Here is a 24,515-nt window from a genome sequence, read left to right as displayed (position 1 = left end):
TGTATTTAAACTGTTATGGTTGAATGTTTTATATTCAATTTGTTATAAAGTTAATATATTTAAATAAACGGCTACTACAGCCATTTTATATCCAACTTGGTGTGGTCTATTATTGGGTACGGGTATTTAGAATGGGATAGGGCTGTAGCAAGCTATGTTAAGAATATGCTTATGTCTTACCCTGTCAAGACCGCCTACAGTGGGAATGTGGTTCTCCGTGCAAGACAATATCTACCGTATGGAAGACTTGACCGCCACCTTTCATTTCATTTTAAAATGTTACCAGATTACAAGCAGGATTTGGGGCCCGCTGCCTCTTTGGACTCTGGATGATTGGGCTGCCTTGGAGATTGCATCTTTACAATCCTTTTTTCTTCCCTTCTTCTGTCTCTTCCTTGCTCTTCGTTTTGTTATTTTGTTTAATTGTTGTCCTGAAGATACCACAGATTTGTGGGGCCTCACTCTCTTCTCTAATAGGTTTGCCATGTTCTGAGGCCAAAGGTTTGTTATGTCTATAGAATGAGAAGAGTTTACATTTCCCACTAATTTCGCTTGTTATTGGTACATTTTAGTTGGATCCATACATATTGGCACCCATGCATTTCTGTCAGATAGTGCACCACTTCTCGCAGAACATTGTTGAAATTACAAATGTTTAGGCATTCTCATTTTTATTTATTTTGTTTGTATTGGTATGGCACAAAAAAGTGGAGAAAAAAAAAGCCAAATCTGACACATTCCACGCAAAACTCCAAAAATGAACTGGACAAAATAATTGGCACCCTCAATTAATATATTTGGTAGCACAGCCCTTGGGAAAAAAAACAAAACTCAGCCAATCCCATGCTAATCCCCGCTTTATCCAGCCATTTAAACGCCTCCATCATTGTATTATATATGGGAAAGTCAGTGGCAAAGGACTGAGGGTCATAAGGGAGACAGGGGATGCAAACATTAATTAAGAATTTCCTAGGGGTGTGAGGCATAGAAAATGTTGGGAACCACTGCTCTAAAGGGTGGCAACACTGTAAAGAATTAGAAATGCAGAATACAGCCTTGTCAGCCTTACAAAGGATGTACAGTCCTCAGTGTTTTACAGTCAGGATTAACAGGTAGGTTTAGCAGTAGTAGCTGCCTAAAATTGCAGTACATTCTATATTATGTTGCTTGATTTTAGATTTTGACACTTTATGTGCGATCTGTGCAATGCTTTTACAGTTGTGGAACTGCAAATCCCATGAGGCATTGCTACACTTCTCTCACTTCTCTCACAGCCACATTGCACTTGTTATTAGACCTTCATTATGAAGTTTTACTGAGGCTGTAAACAAAGAATTAAGAAATGTTGGCAGCATGACAACTGAGGATATGTGAAGCAGGTCATGTAGAATAGTCATCTGAATGCTGCATATGTGACAAGACCCTACACGTCTGTACGTTTGCTCACTCCTATCCTTCTCTTAAAGTAATACAGTAACACACATGTCTTTCTCTGTACAACCTCACTCCAGCCCAGGGTAAACTCTTAGTCTGGAGGCTGGCGACTAACCATGAGAACCAGCCAGATTGTTAAGTATTCACTGTTTGTGTCCTGCTATATTTTTTGGGTGAGTACACAACTTTATTTCTAATAGCATACAATACTAGTTGTTTAGTTCTGGGGCAAGGGATAACATCATTTCCATTAATGAAAAGGAAATGGGATTAGTAAGGGTGCCCACAGATATTAGACAGCAACGGGACATACAGGCACGCTCTCACTGTTGAAAGATTTTTATTTATTTTTTCAGATTCCTGCACAAACAGGCTTACATAAATGTCCTCAGTTTTCCAGCTTCTACCTATGAGTGTGGGAGGGCAGAGTATAGTCAGAGATATCACTAGTGTTCGGCTGAAACGAGCCAACACCATCTGCCTGTGGCTGTGAGAAATCTAGCAATGCCTCATGTGATTTGTAGTTCCACAACAGCTGGAGAGCCAGAGTTTGCTCACCCCTGTCCAAGGGTGACTAGCAAAATGGCTGGATCAGTCAATCATCATTTCACTATGGCTACCTTTCCAGTACATGACACAAAAATACTTCCTAACTCCACATAACTGGATCCTTAACTACATTTACTCATGTTTACAAGTATCTGCATAATACTTTGCAGCATTTCTGAAAGAAGGCTTAGGTTTACATGCCTATGAAGATCATAACAATAGATAAAAAAATAAAAGAAAATCATATACCGTAATATGCTATTAATTATAAGTACTGTTTATTAAATATTCCATCAGTAACATTAATGATATCATAAAACATGAGCTATATAGTTGTAGCAGCATCTTTTAAGTGTGGTGCCCGGCCTCATGCTGTGGCTCCATCCTCCGACCCCTATGTCTCTGCTGTGTACTGTAGTGACATATAGGCTGGAGCAAGGAACTACAGCGTGCGTCCTGGGGCCACAGGTATCCCAAAATTCCATAGGTGTCAAACGTATCAGGTGTTTGAACAGTAGGGATGAGGTTTGCGTTTGGAGCCACCTTGAGTTTAATCTCACGGGTTCGGGGTTCAGCGAAACGATTCTATACTATTACTACTATAATATACTGCATAACCTTTGTCCCTGGTCAGATGGGTCCCTGAGAGATAATAATCTGAAAAAGTAGCCAAGCCAGCCCCCCTTATTATATTATAAAAGGGTGGGCTCCCAGTAGCCATGTTGTCAGTGTGAGTGTTTTGGAACTGGGACAAGGTCCTTCAGCACCCAAGGCAAAAAGGTCACAGTGCCCCTCCCCATGAACTGTGAACTACCTCAGCAGCATAGGTTTCAGGCCCTGCTCTTTTTGCACACCCTCCTGCTGAAGGCAAGTGCCTCTTCCGCCTAGTCTCAGCTCGGCCTCAGTGCCTTCTGTCCTTCTTAGAACTCTTTTTTCCTGTATCCACAGCTCCACAGCAAGTGTACTTGATTACTAGTCTCTGTGCCACCCCTTTGGAAGACCCTTTATTTTATAGTTTTTTTTAAATGGTTTAGTTTTTTTATTTAATTTAAGGTTTTTTTCTGCTACGGTTCAATAAAAAAAAAATAGTGTTTATATATAAATATTTCATTTGGTAGTGGGGATATTCTATCCTAAATTTAATATCAAATTTAAGATTGACAGTCTGAAAAAATTAGTAAATAGCTGGTGACCCTTCAGAGCTTTCCCCTTCATGTTTCATTCTGACTATGTTAGGTATAGAAGCAGCTCCATCTTAGTGTGGACAGTGGGGATCTTTCCTTTAATTTTAAGAGATATAGGATGCCATGCTGATAATTAATGTGCCTGTACTGCTGCGGTCAGTTTCTGCTGAATTGACCCTCCATCCCCTTCCCAGCCCTTCGCAGTTAGCATGTCACAGTCAACATTTCACAGCCAGCATCCTGCTGTAGGTGGGGAGGGTTAATTATCCCTGTATCCCCACCCTGCCGCTTGCCCTCAGAGTTGGGGGTAGAAGAAGTAACTTGCAGTCATGTGACTGTATAATAAAAGCTTTTACAAATATATTATGGTAACCAAATAAAATGCAATGTTTTACTGTGCGCATATGCTGCAGTTTGCGTGGACATACACTTTAAGTTTGAAATGTTCAAAATCACACTTGTTGCTAAACAGTTGTTGCAGCTTCCCTTTGTACGTAGCACACCACCTCATTGCTGTGTGGTAAACAGTATGCATCAAATGCACCACACAATTATCCCCCTATCACCATAGTTTTAGTAAAAGCTAGGCATTCCATTCACCTCCTATAAAAATACTGTAATCAGTGGCAAGCCTAAAATTAGATGCAGAGGTGTAGAGCATGGTGGTAGTGGGGGGTCCTGCAGGAGATAAACTACAGGTAGGGCACATGTACCATTTTCTTCCCAAAGTGGACAATCAGTAAAGTCACAGCATACCCAATGAAAGTCTGACTGGCTGACAAAACATTCCATACCTTCATCATCCCAGGCTCAGAGCAGGCAGATGTCTGCCAGTGTTACTAATGTGCCCTCTTCCCCTCCTTTTAAACCTGCCACAGACCCACAAACTGAAGAGTCTGTGGAATTATTTGACCATACCATAGCAGAATTGCAGCAGGCCATACTCTCTTCTGACATATAGAAACAGATAGTGGGGTGACCATAGAGGAAGAGGGTGGCCCAGGAAGCAACAACAGATCAAGATTTTAACTAACATGTGTTGCAATACATTGTCGGCATACTGCAACACTGTTGTGTTACATTAGTGCGTTGGAGTGACATTCAAAATTATTCCCCACCGCAGCACTTGTAGTGCATGTGCATTGTCACATGATGCGGTAATATGTGTGTTAGTGCAATGTGAAAGTGTAAATGGGCTGTCCTACCTTAACATAGTAAGGTTAATTAACTAAGAGTGCCATTAACTATTTTGTGTCACTTTTTCAGGTGGCTAGTGGTCTTATGATTGCTGTTGGACTTTATGCTAAACTATGTAAAGAGACAGGTATGTTGTTCAGCTCCATGTAGACATGTGTGATACAGTATATTTATTACAGGTCATGAATGTATGTATTTATCAAAGCATCTTTCCACTATATCATGCTAGATTTATCTAGATTTTAGATGCTATATTTAAGAAACTTCTTAACTGATTGAAACACTACCTGCAAATTGAGAGTTACTTTCCGTAGGGGTTTTCTTTTCTGCTAATGCTGGGCAGGCAGCTTTAGCCCAAGCCTGAGAGATTTTAAAAACAGATTTAAAAAAGAATCCAAATCTACTATTTACTGGTCTGTAAACTCTCAATGACCAGTGATATATCAATGGCAGTGCCTGCATAGCTTTGGAGCCCGCATAGACAACCATGAAGAAGTGGAGGTGAAACCATAAAATCTATTCCCCTGCACCTCCTAATGCCTATAGTGTCCCCAGTAAAGCAGCTGTTTTGCCAGTGCTGAGACAGCTGCTTAGTTTTAAGCCCAGCCCAAGAAATGCATTGCTTTTTAATTATGACCGGTCTGGTCTTGATCCATATGATCAAGTCTGATATGGTCTGGCCTTGATTGGGTTGGGGCAAGGGAAGAACAAAGTCCCTGCTTTCTATCTGATATAAACAATTGGGCCCATTTAAATCCCAGTGATGTGGAAATATTCATTGTCAATGGCACCCCAACGTATGGCAGTGCATTGCATTACAAAAATCTGATTTCTGGGATGTTAGGGTGTGTTGGCAGCCCAATTTTTTCAGAGCCCATTTATATTTTTGTGGTGCGTTAATGTACGTTCATGAATGCACGTTATTCTGTACATTAAGGTACATTTAATTGAGAAAGCCCATTAAAGTCTATGGCCTGCCAATGCACCAAAATAACCCTAAAACCAGATATGATCTAAATTTTGAAACTCAATGGACTACAACACATGTCATGTGTTGCAATGCATTGTCGGCATGCTGCAACACAGGTGTGTTACATTAGTGCGTTGGAGTGACATTCAAAATTATTCCCCACCGCAGCACTTGTAGTGCATGTGCATTGTCACATGATGCGGTAATATGTGTGTTAGTGCAATGTGAAAGTGTAAATGGGCTGTGCTACCTTAACATAGTAAGGTTTACATGTGGCTTAATGCACGTTAACAGATGTGTGTTAACGCACCACAAAAATTTAAATGGGCGCGAATCATGTAAGGATCAGCAACAGGAGGGCAGTCAGTACTACAGCAAGTAGGATGAGTAAGTAGGAGTAAACCAAATACTAGATATAGGTCAATAACAGGAAGACAGACGGCATGTTTGGGTGTGGACAGAACATATTTCCTTATAGTAAATACAGTAGAGACCACCTGTAATAACATAACAATTCCAGTAAGTGGCAGCACATTTCAGTGTCTGTGTGACAATTGCCTGTGCTTGCTCCCTGGCATCTATCCAGGCAGCATCCATCCATCCACTGAGGTCCTAAAAGACCCAGGCCACCCTGGGGCACCTATGTTGAAATGTGGGGTCTTAAACAGAAACCACTAATTCATTAAAAATGTTAAATGCTCTAATTCACTAAACTGTAATGGAATGGGAAAATTGAGTAAATAGTGGAGATTAGAATGATTGCACCAGATACAAAAACAATCTGAAAACCACAAGTTCAGCAATGATCAAAGTATATTTGTCAACAGGAGCATTCTTGGGATGGTGGCAACTATTACGGCAAAGGAGATTCAGGGTGCTCAGTAAAAGAGCTAGGTGCCCTGGTGTAGAAAAGCCCCTGCATCCAAATATTAGTGTAAATGAGGCTCCAGTATGCTCTGAGAACGAGCTACCTGATTTTGGAACTTTTTTTTCTTCTAGTTTGGCAATTCTGGTAAAGTCCAACTGATGGGTTGCCAACCCTTTTATTTCTTCTAGTTTGGCAATCCTGGCAAAGTCCGATTGATGGGTTGCCAACCCTTTTTTTTCTTCTAGTTTGGCAATCCTGGAAAAGTCCAATTGATGGGTTGCCAACCCTACCTTTAGAACATCTCATTTTGCTACAAATAACACTGGTGTGTCAAATTGTTTGCTGTATCTTCATTTAGTTAACAACATTTGTTTGAAAGCAACATAGCATAAAATAGAATCATCCACTCATGTGGCCTGTAGTTGTTATAACCCAAGGCACTTTGAGAGACATATATGAAGAAAATTAGCGACTAAAAGATGCACATCAGGCTGACAGTTAGTTAGCAAACTCAATTTTTCTGTGTATTTGCAACCACTGCAAAACAATGCTGTAAACAGTGTAAAAATTCAGAGTTGCTTTTGTATCGTTTGACAGGTGTTGTGGACACCCTAGCAACAGATCCAGCCATAATATTAATTGTGGTGGGAATGCTGATGTTTGCCATTACCTTTCTCGGCTGTATGGGAGCACTGAGGGATTTGCATATATTGCTAAAAATTGTAAGTAGGTGACAGAGATAAACATGTTAACAGTGTCATGAGATTTTGTAAAATTTATTACGATTTAATGGGCACATTTAGATCTTTTGTCTATTGACAAGTCACAATGTATACCTTTTCCACTTTTAAATGTACAGAAGAAAATTCCACTATCCAGTCTTGGCTTTTTGTGGAATTAAAATAAGACTTTATGGGTTTAAAGTCTAAAAGGGTTTAAATATAATAAGTTATATTTTCATAGAGTACATATTTGAGTTTTGGTGATAACGTTTACTTACTGTAAAGTGACACTAAACTCAGGAGTTAAATCTTAAAAATACATTCAAGTACCTTAAGAATTAACAAAAATATATCTTATTTGTGCATCACTCGGCTGTAGATCCTCAAATTATCTCTGAATTGTTGCCGACACTGTCCTTCCTTCTGGAGGGTGGCTACTTTTGTTACCCATGGTCTCTGTGTGTGTTGTAAAGTAGTCACCGCTCCAAGCTCACTCCTGTGATAGGTTATTACTTCAATGCAAATTAGCTATCATAAAAATGAGCTTGGAGCGGTGGCTACATTACAACACTCGTAGGGACCATGGGGAATAAAGTAGTCACCCTCCAGAAGGAAGGACAGTGTCAGCACCAATTCAGAAATGATTTGAGGATCTACAGCTAGTTAAAAGTACTTGAATGCATTAGTAAGATTTATACAAGATAAAGTAATAAACTGCATAGACGTCCCAATATTTCCATTAGATCTCACATATATACTCTTTCTCAATATCAAAAAAAACAACTTTCTCTTGATATTCCCTTTTAGAAAATAGTCGGTGCTTTTAAATCCTCTCCATTTTGATTTGATGCCTGAATGTGTTATTTAGATGCACCAATTCTGCAGGACGTAGCAGAAGTCTAACTATTTAATTATATGTAGTGTTGCAATATGTGATGGTTACACTTGAGTTTATATGGATTTAGGTCTTTATATATTTATTTTTAATAAATTATATATTTTTTGTATTTTGTCTTAGAGCTGTTTTTTTCTGAGGGATCTCCTATAAATAGAGGGCTTATTTTTTATGTTAAAAACCCTTCTTGTATCCCTAGTTGTAAATTACAAATGATAACTAAATTAGAAAATAAAGTAAGTAGGTCAGATATTATGTTTCACTTTGTGTTTCTTTTTTTCAGTTTGCTGCAATGCTTCTCCTGGTCTTAATCCTTCAATTTGTTGCAGCTGTTCTTTGCTTTTTATTCTCAGGAATGGTAAGTACTGTACTTCTGTCTAAATTGTGACAAGAAAACTCCTACTACCCAAGAATTTAATCAAATGACCCAAACCTGAATCTAAAAGATTCAGCCTTTGCAAGGATCAGGCTTCAGTAATAAACACGTTCACTAAGTGCTATGTGACAGATTAATTTGATGCTAACTTTTTAAAATATTACTGCTAAAGATTTATGCAGTCTATTCCTATGCAACGATATGTAACAAATGTCACATAGACTGCTTTTCTAAAGTTAATACGTTGCATTTAAGGGGTGCTTAGCAGTTTCTGTTGTTTCAGGTTTTAGAAAAAGCTTCCAATGTAATGTCCAAGGCAATCATCCGTTATCGGGAAGATGCAGATTTGGAAAACTTTATTGACTATATCCAGAAAAGGGTGAGATTATGCTTTAAGGACAGTAACAATGTATATTACCTTTTGATACTACCAGAACTATGGCTTTAATGTGACATGTCAATTATCTAAAATGAGAAATGCTAGATAGTTGTGCAGTGTAATTCTGTTAGAGAAAATCAGTATTTGAAAACAAAAACCTCTGTATGAGATATATATTGTAAGAAAGTCACTGGTCTGTAGTCAGGAATTGGCAGTAATTGCAGCTTTTTTGCGATCACACATACTGTAAAAGTCTCTTTCCATCAATAGGGTACACTGTCCCTTTTAAACAAAAATAGCTTCCATAGCTTCCAGCAGTAACTCAAAAGTAACACAAATAAAATGGCCTACTCTAACTTAGGAGGCTAAGTGACAGTAGTTTCCCTCACTACTTCCTACTAAAGCAGCTATTCCAGCTTCCTGTACAAAACAAGATGCATAAAGAATCACAGTCTGTGACATACAGTTTTCATCCAGACCTTATCCCACAGGTATTTAGACGCTCTCCAGTCTGCATCCATCCAGTGCAGCCTGAGACTCTCTCCCCCTCTAAGCTCTCAGGCCTCATTCACACCAGACATAGTGCGTTCTAGTCCGATTCTGGCCAGAACGCTCTGCATCGCATTGCGGTCGGCTCAGGATGTTGTGGGGCAGGAGGGGGCATGATGGTCCATTGAACTGAATGGCACAGTAGCCACGCCCTCCGGCCGCAATGTGATCGGCCGCACGGGATTGCAAGGCGCATTATCCCTGCAGGTCCAGTCCGGTCCGAACAAAATGCAAGCACTTTTTTGCTCGGACCGCAGGTGAGGCCTCACTGCTTCTATAACAGGGGCAGGCCAATTAACAGAGAGGAGGTGTACCTGATTGGGAACTGCTTAACCCCATTTAGGGAACATTGCCCTTTTCAACCTCATGTACACTGTGTCATATACCCTGTCACTACTACATTGGGCCACGAGATGACTCCACGAGATGACTTCGTTGGGCCGCCTCATGACTCCACGAGATGTTAAAAGGTGATGCGAGGAATCTGACACTGCACTGTTGCCCTTCTGTTGTCTTGTACCAGTCTTGCCACTCTCCGTTCTGCCCTAACATTGACTAGTCGCTGACGGACACAATTCGCACATTCAGGCCCAGATTTTCGGCTGACAGTCCAGTCTTTCAACACTTTAATAACAGCTGCTCTTGAACATTTAACAAAATCTGCAGTTTTGCTGATACTCGCTCCATGGCTCCGAGCGCCAACAATCATCCCACATTCAAAGGCTGTTAAATCGCGTTGTTTACCCATATCTTCAGAAAAAAATCACTTCTACTGTCGTGGTAAACAACCTGCTTCCCTATTTATAATGGTCTGGCCCTCTGGCAACTTCAGCGCGAAATTATAGCTAATTATAGCTAATTTCCCTACAAACGTCAGGTGGTCATAATAATCTGGCCACTCAGTGTATATATACTGTATATATACTTAATTGAGTTTGTCAAAATTAGATGTCCGTCTATGGTTTCCAGTTTAAAAACCTCTTCAAGTGGACCTTTACCCCCTTTCACTGAAAATCACATCAGCATGCAGCTCAGCATGCTGATTTAAAATCATCTTACATTCATTAGTTAAACAAACATGTTTTTCATTTACTTACAAATAGAGTTCATTCACTTCCTGGTTCACGTCTGGCACAAATGATGTAATGTGCCAAAGGTTACATCAGCAGAGCATTGCTGGGAAATCTTATCTGTAATCTTAGGGGAAGGCATTTTCCTGCCCGTTGTTGATGTGCATGGTCACATGTCCTAGTCACATGTGTCAGAGTTTCAGGAAGTGAAAAGGGAGAGCTAGTAATCTGCGCTTAGTAAACATGGCCACTGTCAGAAGACTGGGGAGAAAAAGAGAAATAAGGTATGCAAAGAATACATAGCTGGCAATTATTTAGAAGTATGTGTTTGTAAATTGTCATAACTAAACCTTTCTAAAGTCGCGTTTATTGTTATTGCAAAGATATGGATATAGTTCCTTATTAAGGGTTTATTTAACTCTGTGGAACATATTAATATTTGCCCACTTTCACAATGACTTCTCTTTTAGATTTATGCTTTTGGGACTTCCCGAACTAATTGGGATAGTGACCATGGGTAGTTGAGCTTGGTTTGAGATCAGTCTGTGTACATAATGTTCCAAAAGATCCAATACAGAATTCAAACATTAGATTCCACATCTTTTGAAAATACATTCCAGGTGTATACAGGTTTCTTAACAACTTATTAAAGGATTGCTAAAGGCTGGGCGTTTTTTACCTTAATACATTCTCTGTATCCCTGTTCCCTGTCCCCCCCACACTTACCTGTCAGCGTCGTTTGTCACCGCCACCGATCCCTGGAGTGATCATCTGTCCGAAGTTCCAGGTTGTGGGGTAGGAGATTGAAGGCAGATCTGTCATAGTCTCCTTCTGCCGTCAATCAACCTGTTGGGGCGGAGAGGAGGGGTGCCACAGTGCTGTCTGTGGCTATGGACGCTTCAAATCTCCTTCCTGTCCAGGCCATTTTTCAGTATTCAGCTCTGCAGTATTTTGACTGACATTTATTCAGTCATGCAACCCTGTACTGAAATGAATTTGATATCATTTTTTGGGGACACACATAGACACAAATGTTTAAACAAAAACTGTTTTCCCTAAGTTATGTAACATTTATTATTACCCAATTTTTTGGTAAAATATAAAAGATGGGGCCACGCCGGATAAATAGGTACCAAACATGTCATGCCTTAAAATTGTGTGCACCTGCAAAATCACAAGTGGGTAACTAGTATCGGTATTGGCGCATCCCTAGTTGTATTAAACAATATGTTACAGCATATATAGTATTATTTACATCACAGTTTTGCAAATCTTTTGTATATTTCGCAGGAATACATCATATAGACATAATCATTATCTAAGCTGTTTTCTTGTTTTTATTAAAGTTTGAATGCTGTGGGGTGAATAGCTACACAGACTGGTCTTTGAACATATACTTCTACTGTGTAGACACCAACCCAAGTCTGGAAAAATGTGGGGTGCCATACTCTTGCTGCATCAGGGAAGAAGGGCAGGTAATTGAAGAAAGGAAACTTTACTAACATGATTATACTCCTATGTATATCAATGCTAAGTTCATTGGAAGCATTACTAACATAAATGATACTCTTATGTATATTAGTGCATTTTACATATATGATTTTACAGCCAATCTAAAAAAAAATTGCTGGCTGTTCCCATACACCACATGGACTACCTATCTCACACCTGAAATCAGAAGGGCAGGAGAAAATATAGCCTCTAACTTCAATACAAATGATCTAACTAAACATGATATTGCAGTCCATCATGGGAGCGAGCTTGGAGCGGTGGCTACTTTACAACACACACAGGGACCATGGGGAACAAAAGCAGCCACCCTCCAGAAAGAAGGACAGTGCCATAATGAATTCAAAGATGATTTGAGGTTTTTCCTTTCCCTTACCTTCGCTCTCTGTACTAGACAGGTGTACTGGGGGTTTTCCCACCAATTCTGTTCTTACCTAAAACAGGCCCTATTTTTGCCACCTTCCGCAGCCATTTTGGATATGCCCTCTCCCGGTTCCTCATCTTCCTCCACTTCGGATCGTTGAAAATTCCTTTCCATTAATGCCAAGGGTCTCGATATACCTGAAAAAATTATCTAGGCTGCTGTGGAAGCAAAAGAGCACATGTCGTCTTCATACAGGAAACCCACTTTAAATCAGGTGCTGCCCTGAAATTTTCTAACCACCGCTATCCCATTATGTATCATGCGTTCATGTCCTTGCATAAATCTAAAGGGTTCTCTATCCCCCTTTTCAGACACGCCTTGACTTGACTGCTCAATTAGCAAACCTTGATGGCCGTTTCCTTAAGGGCTGTCACATTGGACAACATTTACTGCCCTAACACTGGCCAGGTCCAGTTCTTCCGTCACATTCGCCTAAAACTGCAGGACTTCAACATGAGCTTCTTGTTTTAGGAGGATATTTTATTGTGCCCCTAAATCCCCCCTTGGATTCCTCTAATGGCCATTCCTCCTTGCCTTTTTGCACTCTTCGTCATATTAAAACGGAACTCTCTCTTTTGAACCTCCACGACATTTGGAGGTTCCTTTATCCCACAACAAATGACTTTACCTTTTCTCACCACGCGCTTCATGCACTTCAAGGCTTTATGCACTTCCTCCTCACCTGTGTGACATCCTGTTTCTCTTTTATACCTTGAACTGCCTCATGCGTCCAGCCCCAAAGAAGATTCCACAGCCCTTGGGAACATGATCTGTGTTTTTCCTTCCCTGAAGATGTTTGGAAGCCTATAAAATCTTTGCTTGCTAAAGGGCTCTGAAAATACTAACATTCAGGAAACAAACTATAAGCTGCACTCCAGATGGAACCGTACTCCAGAATTCCTGCACAAAATCTCACCCGATATCCCTGACACATGTTGAAGGTGCCATCAGGGCATCGGCACTTTTCTCCACCTCTGGTGGAGCTGTCCCCTACTCTCACCTTTCTGGGCGCAGGTCTGCAACCTTATTGAGAAAATTACAGGAGATTCTATCCCGCTCATCCCTGCTTATTGCCTTCTTCATCGCACAGAAAGGTTTTTCCAAATTTACCGATGGTCTCTGGCTTTTCACTTACTGAACGCAGCCAAATCAGTCGTTCCCCAATTCTGGTGCTTCTCTGCTCTGCCTCAAATTCCTGATTCGTTTCAACGTATAGATTTTGTTGCCGAGATGCAAGAGCTGATACATGTTCATCAGAACACGATGTTGAAATACTCCCATACTTGGACTTCCTGGGTCTTATTTAAAGATACACAAGCTTACAAGACGATCATGATGCCTGGAGTCACTGGCTCCCCCTCTTAAGGTTTACCCGAGAAGATGTTTTATCTTTCTTCTACGTGTAGTTTAGAAGAAACCTGTGCACCCCAATGGATTCTGCAGAGAAGGGTATCCCGAAATTGATACTGGCACCTTCACATTTAGGCATGCCACTCTGCTTCCCCCAATCCACCTTCTCGTCCCTAGTGTTTTGTTGGTTTCTTTTCCTTCTCCTTTTTCTTAGTTTTCCTTTCCCCCACCATTTCCTTCTTTACCATTTTACTCTCGTTTTTTCTTCCCCCCTTAATACACCGCACCCCTCCCCCTCTTCCCCTATCTCTCGCCTTCCCATTATAACGTATTGGCAATGATTTTTGGATCTCAGCTACGGATCATTGAAATCAACAGGTAATAAAGTGTATAAGCCTTTTCCACCAGCAGGGGAATAGGTATTTGCAATCAACTGAATTAGTGAGCCACCTGCGTTGCAGAGAATTAAGGTCCTCAGTGGTTATATAGGTTTATTGAGAAGTTACGGCAATTCAACTGGGTAACCATAAATAATAGTCAAAAATATGGTAAGTAATACTTGCTGTTTAAGCGACTCAATACAGGAAGTCTATGGAAAGCCTTCTGGGAACAGCCAAGCTTGGAGTAGCTTCCTGGATGAGGTGAAGTAGGTGTGCAACAAAGGGTTAACAGCCAGGCATGGAGCAGCTTCCTGGATGCTGTGAAGTAGGTGTGCAGCAAAGGGTTAACAGCCAGGCATGAAGCAGCTTCCTGGATGATGTGAGATTGGTGTGCAGCAAATGGTTAACAGCCAGGCATGTAGCCATCTCTTGAAGTTGAATAGAGGCTTCTAGAGTGATTGGATGATACACCAAGTGGAAGGCAAGGCAGGCTGCATGGTAGTGGAAGAAGCAGTCTAGTATAGCAGTTATAACTGCTGTTTGGGGGTTCGAGCAATTGAATCTCGCGGCTTAAGCCGCCTAGGAAGGAGGAGTCTCGTGACATCATCGCGGGGAGACGGAGCTCCGTGCCGAATCCGAGACGTCGGACAGGTGAGTATGTTACACCCATTTCCCCCCCTGCTGCCCTGCTTTCCCTCTACACCTATACCGCCTGTTCCACACTGCGGCACTTCCCTTCCTCCCCTTGCTAAGCTGGTCCCTTCCCATGCCTAGTTCCCAACTAGATTTCATATTGAGTTACATTCTTGAACACCCTGTTTGGTTAGATTTCCTTGATGATTACCTCTATACTGTTATTTCTTGTTTATCCTACCTGTTTGCTACCTATAATGTTTGTAACTGTTTTGCATGTATAAAACGTTAACTCGAAAACACAAATAAATAGATACTTAGATACTAATCTATTTTTAAGAGTTAACTCCTGAGTTTAGTGTCACTTTAAGAACAATTCACTCTGGAGTCAGTTATGAGAGCAATATTCCAGAAAACAACTAGGAGAAAATAAAGATATGTATAACTATGCACACATTCATTTCGTAATCTTATTGGTTTATTTTCACAGACTGTCATAAATACAATGTGTGGATATGGGACACAGAATCTCAAGAGATGGCATGTGGAACATCAAATCTTTGTGGATGGGTGTCTAAATAAGATTGTGAGCTGGGGTAGAGGAAACCTGCTGTTCTTGGGAGGTATTGCAATGGGACTCATCGTTCTGGAGGTATTTATCTGATTGAATTTTACTGTGCCAAGAGCCATGGAAGGCTCAATTAACTGATAAATTATTCTGGTTTCTTATTTATAGTAAAGATTCTACAGTACTAAAAGCCACTAAGGCATTAACTGACTTCTTCTACAGCCATAAGTATATAAAGAAAGAAATGTCAAAGTTTTAGTTTTTACAGTTTGTCATTTGCCTTTAGCTGACATCCACTATCTATGTGAGCAGTCCTTTTAGGTTAGGGGGAGGCCTGGAAGAAGGGTTTTCAGCAAAACACTTGCACGTTCCCTTACCATATCTTCTTTTGGTAAGCACCATTCTGCATCATGTAACCAATACTCATTGTAGCAATGCAGTGGCGGACCTAAGGAACAAAGGGCCCTGGTGCAATATTTTTTTTTGCCCCCCCCCCTCCCCCTCCCCCTCTCTATGTACATTGCCCCCCCTCTCTCTATAGATTGCCCCCCCTCTCTCTATACATTAGCCCCCCCGCTGAGAGGGGGGGCTAATGTATAGAGGGGGGGCACAATATGTCCGAGTAATGTTGGAGCTTACCACTGGGGCCACCACAGATGCTACAACCCTTCCTGCACGTGCGGTTTGTAATGCTTTCGGCCCCCAATTTCAGTATGTGTCAGTTGCATCTTTTGCATTCTTTCAAACCAAGGGTACCAGGAGGAGAAGGAGCCTGGTGCCTTCCAGTAAAACCCAGCTTAAAAGCTCGCAGAAGGTGCAGCTCCTACATGCTAGAAGCAAAAAATCTAAAATGTTATAACCTCAATTGCAAAAAAGAAATGGTAGGCAAAGGCCTATGGTTTTAAAGAGGGTAAACCATTAATCATTTTCTGGGCAGACTGCACTTGGGGTAGGGGGGCATTTACCCCGGAACAAATACTGTGCTGGTAGCCCTGAGGGAGAATGCTTCACTATCCAGATAACGATTAGGACCAGCCATTATGTATCTTTTTTTGCACTCTGTTAAGCCCGACAATTATCAGGGTTATTCACAAAAGGGTGAAGAGTTTGGGGAAGGCAGGAGAAGTGAACAATCTAGGACAACTTAGCAGAACTGGAAAGTGAGCTGAATTGGAGAATTTTTCCAAATCAGCTATTTTGGTCTAGATTGTTCACTTCTCCTGCCTTCTCCAAACTCTTCACCCTTTTGTGAATAACCACTTATGTGTCTGGCAGAGGAAGGTCTATCAGCACCAACCTCCTTTATGTCTCTCAGATTTCATGTCACCAAATACAACAAAGGAAGCTGAAAGATATAAAAAGGCCTATCACAATCCTCTATGTTCTTTAGCAACACACATCTTTCATTATGCCCACCAATTAATAGGGAACAATGGAATACTTTGCATGGTACATTTTCTTAAACATGGGGGTAGGGGCTATATGGCTATTGTGTTTTCCCCAGACCAAAGGTTCCAAGTCCTCCCCCGGCCTGCTAGCTTTTGTATTTGGATTGCTGGGACTGCTTTTTTGATGCAACTTCTATGTTCAATGCTTTTTAGATAATACATATACTATCTTTGCTCATGCCTTGGTAATACATCTAATTCATACTTTCTTTTACTTTTATCAATTTTTACATTTAGCCAAAATACATTACTATTTATTACACCCTTGTGCAGCCTAACCTATTTTACCGTATTTGCTGAATGTTTAGTCATTTTTACTAGAAGGCTATTAAACCAGTATTGCCAATAATAATTATTTAATCTTTGTTCCTAGATTCTGGTGACCTGTCTGGCTTTTGTCCAGATCTACCAGATCAATTTCATAATGGAAAGAAAGAAAAGCATGGCAATAGATATATCAAGTGGAAAGATGCAGGGAAACAGAGAAGAGTTTGTTCAACAGTTGGAGCAGATGTAGGTGGACTGTGAATATCCAGGGTAGCACGGTTATCAAGAACTTTTCAGTCAGGACCTACTTTGGAAGGGAACCATGTAACTATTTAAAAACAAGATGTCTTTGTTTAACAGAAGCTGTGTTTCTGATTCTCTGTGATTCTCAGAGATGGAAAAAGACTGTGAATAAGAAGCATCAATATTTCTATGTTACGGCATTAAAACTCCAATTTAAACAGAATTATTTTTTTATTATAATATCTGTATAATCTATATATAATTATGTCTCCAATTATGAAAGAGGGAGGGCTGCTTATTTGCTGATCTTCTAAACCAAACCCATAATAATTTGTTGTTTGTGGCAGGCCAGTTTTACACTTAAATAAAGCTGGAGAAACTGTGCTGTGGTGCTAAGGAGGGGTGGTCAAACACAGCTCCTACATTTTTAATAGTTCTTAGTAAGGTTTTTGAAACGTTAAATTGTATATTACTTGTACATTTTTGCAAACTAGCTGCAAGATAGATACTGATGGATTACTCTCACTTTGTCAAAATATGGCGAAACTGAGAAAAAAGGAAATTCCTTTTAAGCGAATTGTAAATATTTAAAACTGATAAAATTGAAATTACCATGAAAAAAACATCAAAAGTTTGATGCTGAAAAATCTTGTACCAAACTGGGGGAGCTAAATAGTTAGCATGTATATCTAGTAGCACAGGATCCCAGGCCCAATTACTGTCAGAAGCACTAAATGTAGAACATGCACTCACAAAGTAATTTATTACTAACTCTATACTAGTACTGGGTATGTCTTTCCTTTTCTCCCAAGACAGCATCAGTTCTTCATGGCATAGATTCCACTATCCATAAATCAGTGCTTTGAGATTTTGGTACTTGTTGACATGACTGGATCATGTAATTTCTGCAGATTTGACATCTGCATATTCATGTTGTGAACATTTTACCATATCTCAAATGTGTTCTTATGAATTTGGATCTAGTGACTGGGTTACCATATGTATTCCTTAGCAGAAACTGAGATTCATCAGACCAGGCTACATTTTCCCAGTCTTCAACTTCCCAGTTTTGATGAGCCTGTGTCTACTTCAGCCCCACTTTTCTGTTCTTGGCATGGTTCAGTGTGTTGTGCATTTTAAGATGGTTTTATGCCCACAATAGTTGTAACGAGAGGTTATCTGGATTACTGTAGACTTTCTGATAATTCAAACTATTCTTCTTTGATGTCTGACATCAGTGAAGCTTTTCCAGCTGCAGAACTGCCACTCACCGGATGTTTAGAGTTTATTAAGATGGGTGCAGAAAATAAAAAAGATTGTTGTGCCCAAAAATACCCAGAGATCAGCAGTTACAGCATTTCTAACACCAACCCGCCTGGCACCAAAAAGCATGCCATGGTCAAAATCGCTGAGATCAATTTTTTGCCCCATTCTGGTGCTTAATGTGAACATTAACTGGAGCTCCTGGCCTGTATCCGCATATTTCATTGAATTGCCCTCCTGCCACGTGATTGGTTGATTAGACAATTTCATAAATAAGCAGATGTACAGGTGTTCCTAATAAAGTATAGTCTGCTCTGGTTTCCTCATGCAAACAGAAGAAGTAATTTTTGGTTTCCACCCAGAACTAGACCTACTGCAAATGTGTATGACTGTGAAAGGAACATTAGACTGTAAGCCTCTTAAGGACAGATGTAGTTGTTGTTGGTAAAGTGCTGTAGCAAATGTTTCAATGCTATATAAATGATTAAATACACATCTCAAACTACTTAGTCAAAAGGGAAACTTTTGTCTCTGAAATTTTGGTGAAACAAAAATGACTGAAGATGTTTTTGTTGGATTTCTCTAATTTACTCAATGTAAAAACTTCTGTGATAGTTATTTATCTTGTGAAGTCACTCATATTGCCAATAAAACCTCAAATTTTAAAGTGAAATTACTTTTGTAATTATTAAAAGACAATGAAGGCATATTTATGCATTCTAACCATTATTATTCACACAGACTGTGAAAAGAGTGCAGGTGCAACAAGGTGCTGTCAGTTGGGTGATAGGGAAAGCATTATCAATAAAGAACGTACCAGATCTAAACTAGTCCAACCTGCCTCCCCACAAAGCTTACCATTACTGAAGTATGTGTAGAGACAGAAGAAGCATGTGAAGTGAGATCATAGGCAGCACTGCAGTTCTCTAAAGGCTCGTTTAAACAGTCCCTAGGAGAAAACACATGTTGTTATAGAGATGGTGTACTGTCACACACACATTGCGTGTCTCTCATTGTATTCCACTGTAGACAAAAGCTGCTTACTGTTTCATTGCCATTAACACCATCACCAGCTCCACTCGGTTACTTACAGAAGAATTATTTCTACAAGGCTTTTTTGTATATCTTTTTATTTGAATTCTGTCACTGTCTATTCATTGATGAGACATGTCTAGAAATCATATACAGGTGGGTCGGCTGAGTGTGGAATTGAAGTGAAGGTTTTGTAGCAAGACCTTTCGTTATTATCCTACACAATCAGGTAAATGACTACTATGATTAATGAATGACTATTGTATTATATATATTTGTGTGATGGTGCATGACAAAATTTAAGTGTTGGGGGAAGGGGGGAGGGAAGACAAGAAAACACCTTTTCACTATAAGATAGGACAATTTTTGTTTCAAATTTTCTCATTTTGAGGAATTGTATAGGCAAGGTATTAAAAAAAATGTAGTTAATAGAGCAAACAGAAACATTGCCATTGCCATATACAGTATGTTTGCTTTAATTTTCCGAATTGTAATTAAAGTGACATGATCTAATTGGTTGCTTTGAAAAACATTTCTGCTTTTCTTGTCGCCAGTTTTCTGAACTGTGCTCCTCATTGTAGGCTTTTATCAACTGTACAAAAATCTGTGCAGGCCTCTGGTAAATGCTCTCTCTTTCAAATAGATAGGGCCATGTCTCCATGGACGACATACCACAAACCCTGTTATGTAAAAGCTTTATCTATACTTAGGTAATACTGAAATCAAATTTGAAGGAAGGAAACAAGTCTAAAGCTGGCCATACACATATAGATTATGTGCACATTTTCTCTGGTCAGATGGAAAAAGTGCAACAAATTCCTCCATCTACGCTAAACTGTGTGGATGGAGAAATCTCCTACTGGACCAAGCTTCAGTATCTTGCTAGTCGGCCCCGCTGGCTCTCAAAATATCTGAATAATTTGATTGGATGCAGGCATTGTTCTGGTGTTTTGAGAGCCAGCAGGGCTGACTATCATGATACTGAAGCTTGGCCCAGTGGGAGATTCCTCCATCCACACAGTTTAGCGTAGATGGAGGAATCTGTTGCACTTTTTCCATTTGACCATAGAAAATCTGCAGATAATCTATAGGTGTATGGCCAGCTCAAGCTAGGGAAAAGCTGGTCTTAGGTCCAGCTGTGCAAAATGCTAGTGGGTGCCCCCCTTTTGTGTCTGAGGAGTATCTGCTCTCTTCAGAGCTTCTCTCATCAGCTGTGCAGAGGTGCCTCACCAACCCAATGTGGCAACCAAGTAAAAGCCTTTCTTAAAACATCTTTCAGGGTCAAGGGATACTTACAAAATGTGATATAAACTACATGCTGACAACTGTAACACTGAGACTGGGACTGGAAGGGTCAACTATTTGAGACAGTCAGGGAAATACAGTTTAGCACAATGCTGTCAGTATAACACTGAGAAGTTGCCAACAGTAGAAGAGAACACAGAAGTAAACCAGTCAGTGTTATGCTTGTCCTTCATTGCATCATTCATTAGCAGTTCCATGGTGGGTCTTGGACAAAGCTATATTGCCTAACTACAGTAGAGAAAAGTAAGGTCATTGACCTGGCTGTGCTGTCTGGCAGGCATTCCTGGATCACAAGATCAGTTAAACAGCATTATAAATCATTTGCCTTGTAATACATTTTACACTTATATGTGTTTCAACTGTGTTGTTTGCTTTGAATTCACATTTTAGCATTGTTCTCACATGTGGGGAGTGCTCAGGAGCAAGTCAAACAGCATCTACAACAGAGAGAAATTACTTTGACAAATGCCTTTACATATTTAAAAGAATGTAATACCGAATTTTTCTGTCTATAAGACGCCCCCATGTATAGGACGCCCCCCACTTTTCTTACCCAAAATTCAGAAATCAATATTTTCCATGCTCTTTTGCATAACTGATTACATCCAGTTTAAATTTTGCAGAGTAAGACAGACGCTTACTGGTACTGGTATTTACCGGTATTTTTTTTTGTTTTCTGACATTTTTATGGGCTCCCTGTTGCATCTGGGCACTGGCTACACGCTCTCCGCAGCATCAGCTGACGTCGGGTACATAAGGCTCATGATTGGAGGAAACCTGTTAGCTTGTCTCTGCAATCGGAAGTTTCACTCGTGAGGCTAGTCTGCAGAGGTATCGGTAGTTTCGCAACCGCGGTTCTCCTCTCGGCCCCTTGTGTATAAGACGCCCCTCCATTTTTAGGTAAATATTTTTAAGAAAAAGCATAGTCTTATACACGGAAAAATACAGTATATGCTTTTTTTCTTTAAAGCACAAGCTCAGAATAACAGAAAAAGGAGTATTTGTCAAAAATTGTTTACACTTCTGCACATACTTTGAATAATCTTGCGTATTACTTATTAATTACTGAAATGTGTGACGACTGCACTCTCAGCCTCAGATTGCACTTCCAGCTTGCGGGACAACAATCTGAGAGTGATCATCATAGGGGTCAGTTAAAGCTGCAGTTACCCTTTACACACACAAAAAGTAGCCATCACGTGTCATAACAAAAACATACACTATTCTCTTGACTCTTCCCGTATCCTTTGCAGTTTTGATGTCATACGAGAGCTGCCATCTTTTCTGGCCCCTGAAGAGGGCATTTACTAATAATAACATAACGAATCAAGGGTCTAAGGTGTGTGCTGAAGGGTGGGCTGAACTGTGTTATGATGCTTCAGTGGACACTCCCTCAATGCCATTTTTTCTAATGATATAGATATTTTTAGTTGTTTTTAGACCATTTATTACAGCCTAACAACCAACAGGTCATGGCACAGAATAAAATCACAATTTGATAGACATTAAACATAATATGGATATTATGCATATTTTCCATAGGATATGCAATGTATCCAATTCGCCTGGTGCACATTATAGCACATTATGGGCATGTTTGGTACCTAATTCATTGTTATTCTCTTATGCATTAGTGTAGCCACGTTTATGAAAACAGCTTGATTACAGTGCCAATTACAACATATGAATAGATCTTGGCTCTGGTAGTTTAATAAAAACAGAGCAGAGTGTGTATTTGCTTTAAACCATTTCTAGACTATTTTATGACTATTTCTGGTAGTTCTTAACTCTTAATAGTTTTACAACTATTTACAAAGCTATTAGCTATCAGATCTTATGAAATTGCAGTTTTACGATGGGGCCTTATTAGAAGTCTTTTGAGGCTGTGCAGACCCTGGGCTAAGTACTTACTGTTTATTCAACTTGATCTGCTCGAGCTGGTTGTTGTAGTGGGGAGGTAAATAAAATGTGTTATTTCTCTGCCTGCCCATGGACACAAGATCTAAATCTGACTGTTCTGTCTTTTCAGTTCCTGTAAAATTTTAGATTTCCCTGACCATACACTGTGCAAATTTCTTGATGAACCGGCCAAAATTTGTTAAGTGGGTGGCCCTTTTGACAGCTTTCTGTCCAGCATCCTTCGATCAGTAAAATTGAAGGAGCTGGTTGGAAAATTTTTGGGCAGACAGTGACTGTTCGGGTACTCAGACAGCGGCAAAAAGTGCAATAGCCCAACAGGACATTTAGCTATGCACACTATTTAGCTTGGATAGGGGAATATGTTATGTTCCTCAGTCCGCAGGTTGAACAAAAAAAATGTAACAGTGTAATGCCAGCTTTACTTTCTGTCTTGGTGACTGTGGTTGCCAGGTAATTGAAAGTAAATCTAAATAATGCAGAGATATATAGCAATAAAAATCAGACAGATGTTCTAACTCTCCCACAGTCTAGCAAAGGCTAGAAAAAAGTGAGGTTTCACTTTAGTAATTGATTAAATATGTGTCCGTATATTACCATCGTAAAAACAGTGCCAGATCATCCATAAGGCAACCTAAGTAGGAACCTAGGGCCCACTGGATTTCCAAAGGGCCAACCTTTAAGCACCTACAATGAATCGGGAGATGGCACAATTGGTCAAAGCTGTGTTCCCCTTTGACCCTTTAGAAGAGAAGATGTACTTGTAGGCACTGATGAGTTCATGCCAATGCACACAATGCAGATGGAGTCTTCTCTGTGCCTGTTCTAATCCTTATCAATAGAAGGAATACGTGCCAAAGTGGTACATTGCCAAGGTCCCCATTCTGCCCTAATGCATCTTTGATCCTAAAGAGATTACACATTGCAAATGTGCTCAGCAGTCTGAACAGGTTACAATCTGTTGTAGCCATGCTGAATATTCATCTGCATTGTCCAAGCACAGAACAGTGTTGAAAGTAACAGTCTCTATAAGTCTACTATTCAGCTTTCTGTGAGATTTAAAATAAAGGTGTCTATTGTGTTACATTTTCAGTTGTTTATTATTTGTCAATGGCAACCTGATTTTTAAAAATAAAACCAAATTCCTGAATGTTCTTGTATTTTCATAAAGAATTCTTCAATACAGTAAAATGGATCAAGAAAACATAAAATACATTCTCCAAGGAAAAGTTGTGCCTCTTCCTGCAGAGTCATCCAATACTGTCCGACTCTTCATAAGCTCCACATTTTCAGGTAATGCTATGAAGATTGTCACTAGGCACAAAGCATACACTAATCATAATTGGGGTGTTCTTTATTTGGCCATATTGCCTTCACAGGCCATCTTTTTGCAGGTAAAAATTTAGCAGGTGTCCTTGTGTAGTAGAAAGGGCTCATATACACTGTGCATCTTGTTTTCCTGCATCATTAATGACAATAATGATGTGGCTATGAATAAATAATGACAAACGGATTATTTTCTCAGTCTTATCCCTACCAAGGAAGCTATGCTGCACTGCTTCATTTTCAGAAAACATCCAGTAGATACTAGAGCTTGTTAGTATCAAAATTAAAAAAATCCCCTTTGTTTTAAAGAGATTCTGTCGCCGGACCATTTATTTGAACAAAAATCTTACCATAAGATTATCTGTGCATTGATTGTATTTTATGCATGTTAGTTACCTATAAAAGCCTCCCATGTGTAGGCATCCAAAAGCCCTGAAACGGTGATGTCAACAGCCCCAGCAGACTCAGAGCTATCACTAACACGGACCAAGTGGGGGTTCTGTCTGGGCTACGATCTCCGACCTGCACTGGGTTATGGCTGTCTGTCAGTGAATACACTAACCCCTGAGGCCAGTGTATCCACTGCCAGCCATAACCCAGTGCAGCTCCCCCCCCCCCCCCTTGCTTCAGTCATTGGTTGCAAGGACCGCTGGCTTC

General features: G+C 40.1%; 2 protein-coding genes across 4 annotated transcripts in view; both read left to right on the top strand.

Moving 5' to 3' along the window:
* The first annotated feature begins 1,477 nt into the window (after positions 1-1,477).
* Positions 1,478-17,130, top strand: LOC108796704 (tetraspanin-33-like). 3 transcript variants are annotated; one of them, XM_018568209.1, is made up of 8 exons: positions 1,478-1,607; positions 4,434-4,491; positions 6,800-6,924; positions 8,103-8,177; positions 8,479-8,574; positions 11,540-11,668; positions 15,016-15,141; positions 16,879-17,130. In XM_018568209.1, exons 1-8 carry the CDS (start codon positions 1,551-1,553, stop codon positions 17,020-17,022), a joined length of 810 nt encoding a protein of 269 aa, XP_018423711.1. In that variant the 5' UTR covers positions 1,478-1,550; the 3' UTR covers positions 17,023-17,130. The 3 variants fall into 3 exon arrangements, with proteins under 3 accessions (XP_018423711.1, XP_018423710.1, XP_018423712.1); XM_018568208.1 differs by having other exon boundaries at positions 14,980-15,141; XM_018568210.1 differs by lacking the exon at positions 8,103-8,177 and having other exon boundaries at positions 14,980-15,141.
* Positions 17,131-23,722: 6,592 nt separating this feature from the next.
* Positions 23,723-24,515, top strand: part of NWD1 (NACHT and WD repeat domain containing 1) — a 58,639-nt gene continuing 57,846 nt past the window's right edge. The window contains exon 1 of the mRNA XM_018568211.1: positions 23,723-23,825. Within this exon, the coding sequence (XP_018423713.1) occupies positions 23,723-23,825 (103 nt within the window). The remainder of the gene's footprint in view (positions 23,826-24,515) is intronic.

Source organism: Nanorana parkeri, unplaced genomic scaffold, assembly GCF_000935625.1.
Source record: "Nanorana parkeri isolate BGI_ZX_2015 unplaced genomic scaffold, ASM93562v1 scaffold1154, whole genome shotgun sequence".
NCBI classification, from domain to species: domain Eukaryota; kingdom Metazoa; phylum Chordata; class Amphibia; order Anura; family Dicroglossidae; genus Nanorana; species Nanorana parkeri.
This window is presented reverse-complemented; position numbering and strand designations above follow the sequence as displayed.

What these genes read in the sequence shown, in the direction of transcription:
- LOC108796704 (XM_018568208.1), top strand. Translation starts at nt 1,551, where the DNA reads ATGAGAACCAGCCAGATTGTTAAGTATTCACTGTTTGTGTCCTGCTAT. An exon ending in TGTCCTGCTATATTTTTTGG is followed by an intron (nt 1,608 to 4,433) that starts GTGAGTACACAA and finishes TCACTTTTTCAG; the next exon opens with GTGGCTAGTGGTCTTATGAT. An exon ending in TTGACTATATCCAGAAAAGG is followed by an intron (nt 8,575 to 11,539) that starts GTGAGATTATGC and finishes TTTTTATTAAAG; the next exon opens with TTTGAATGCTGTGGGGTGAA.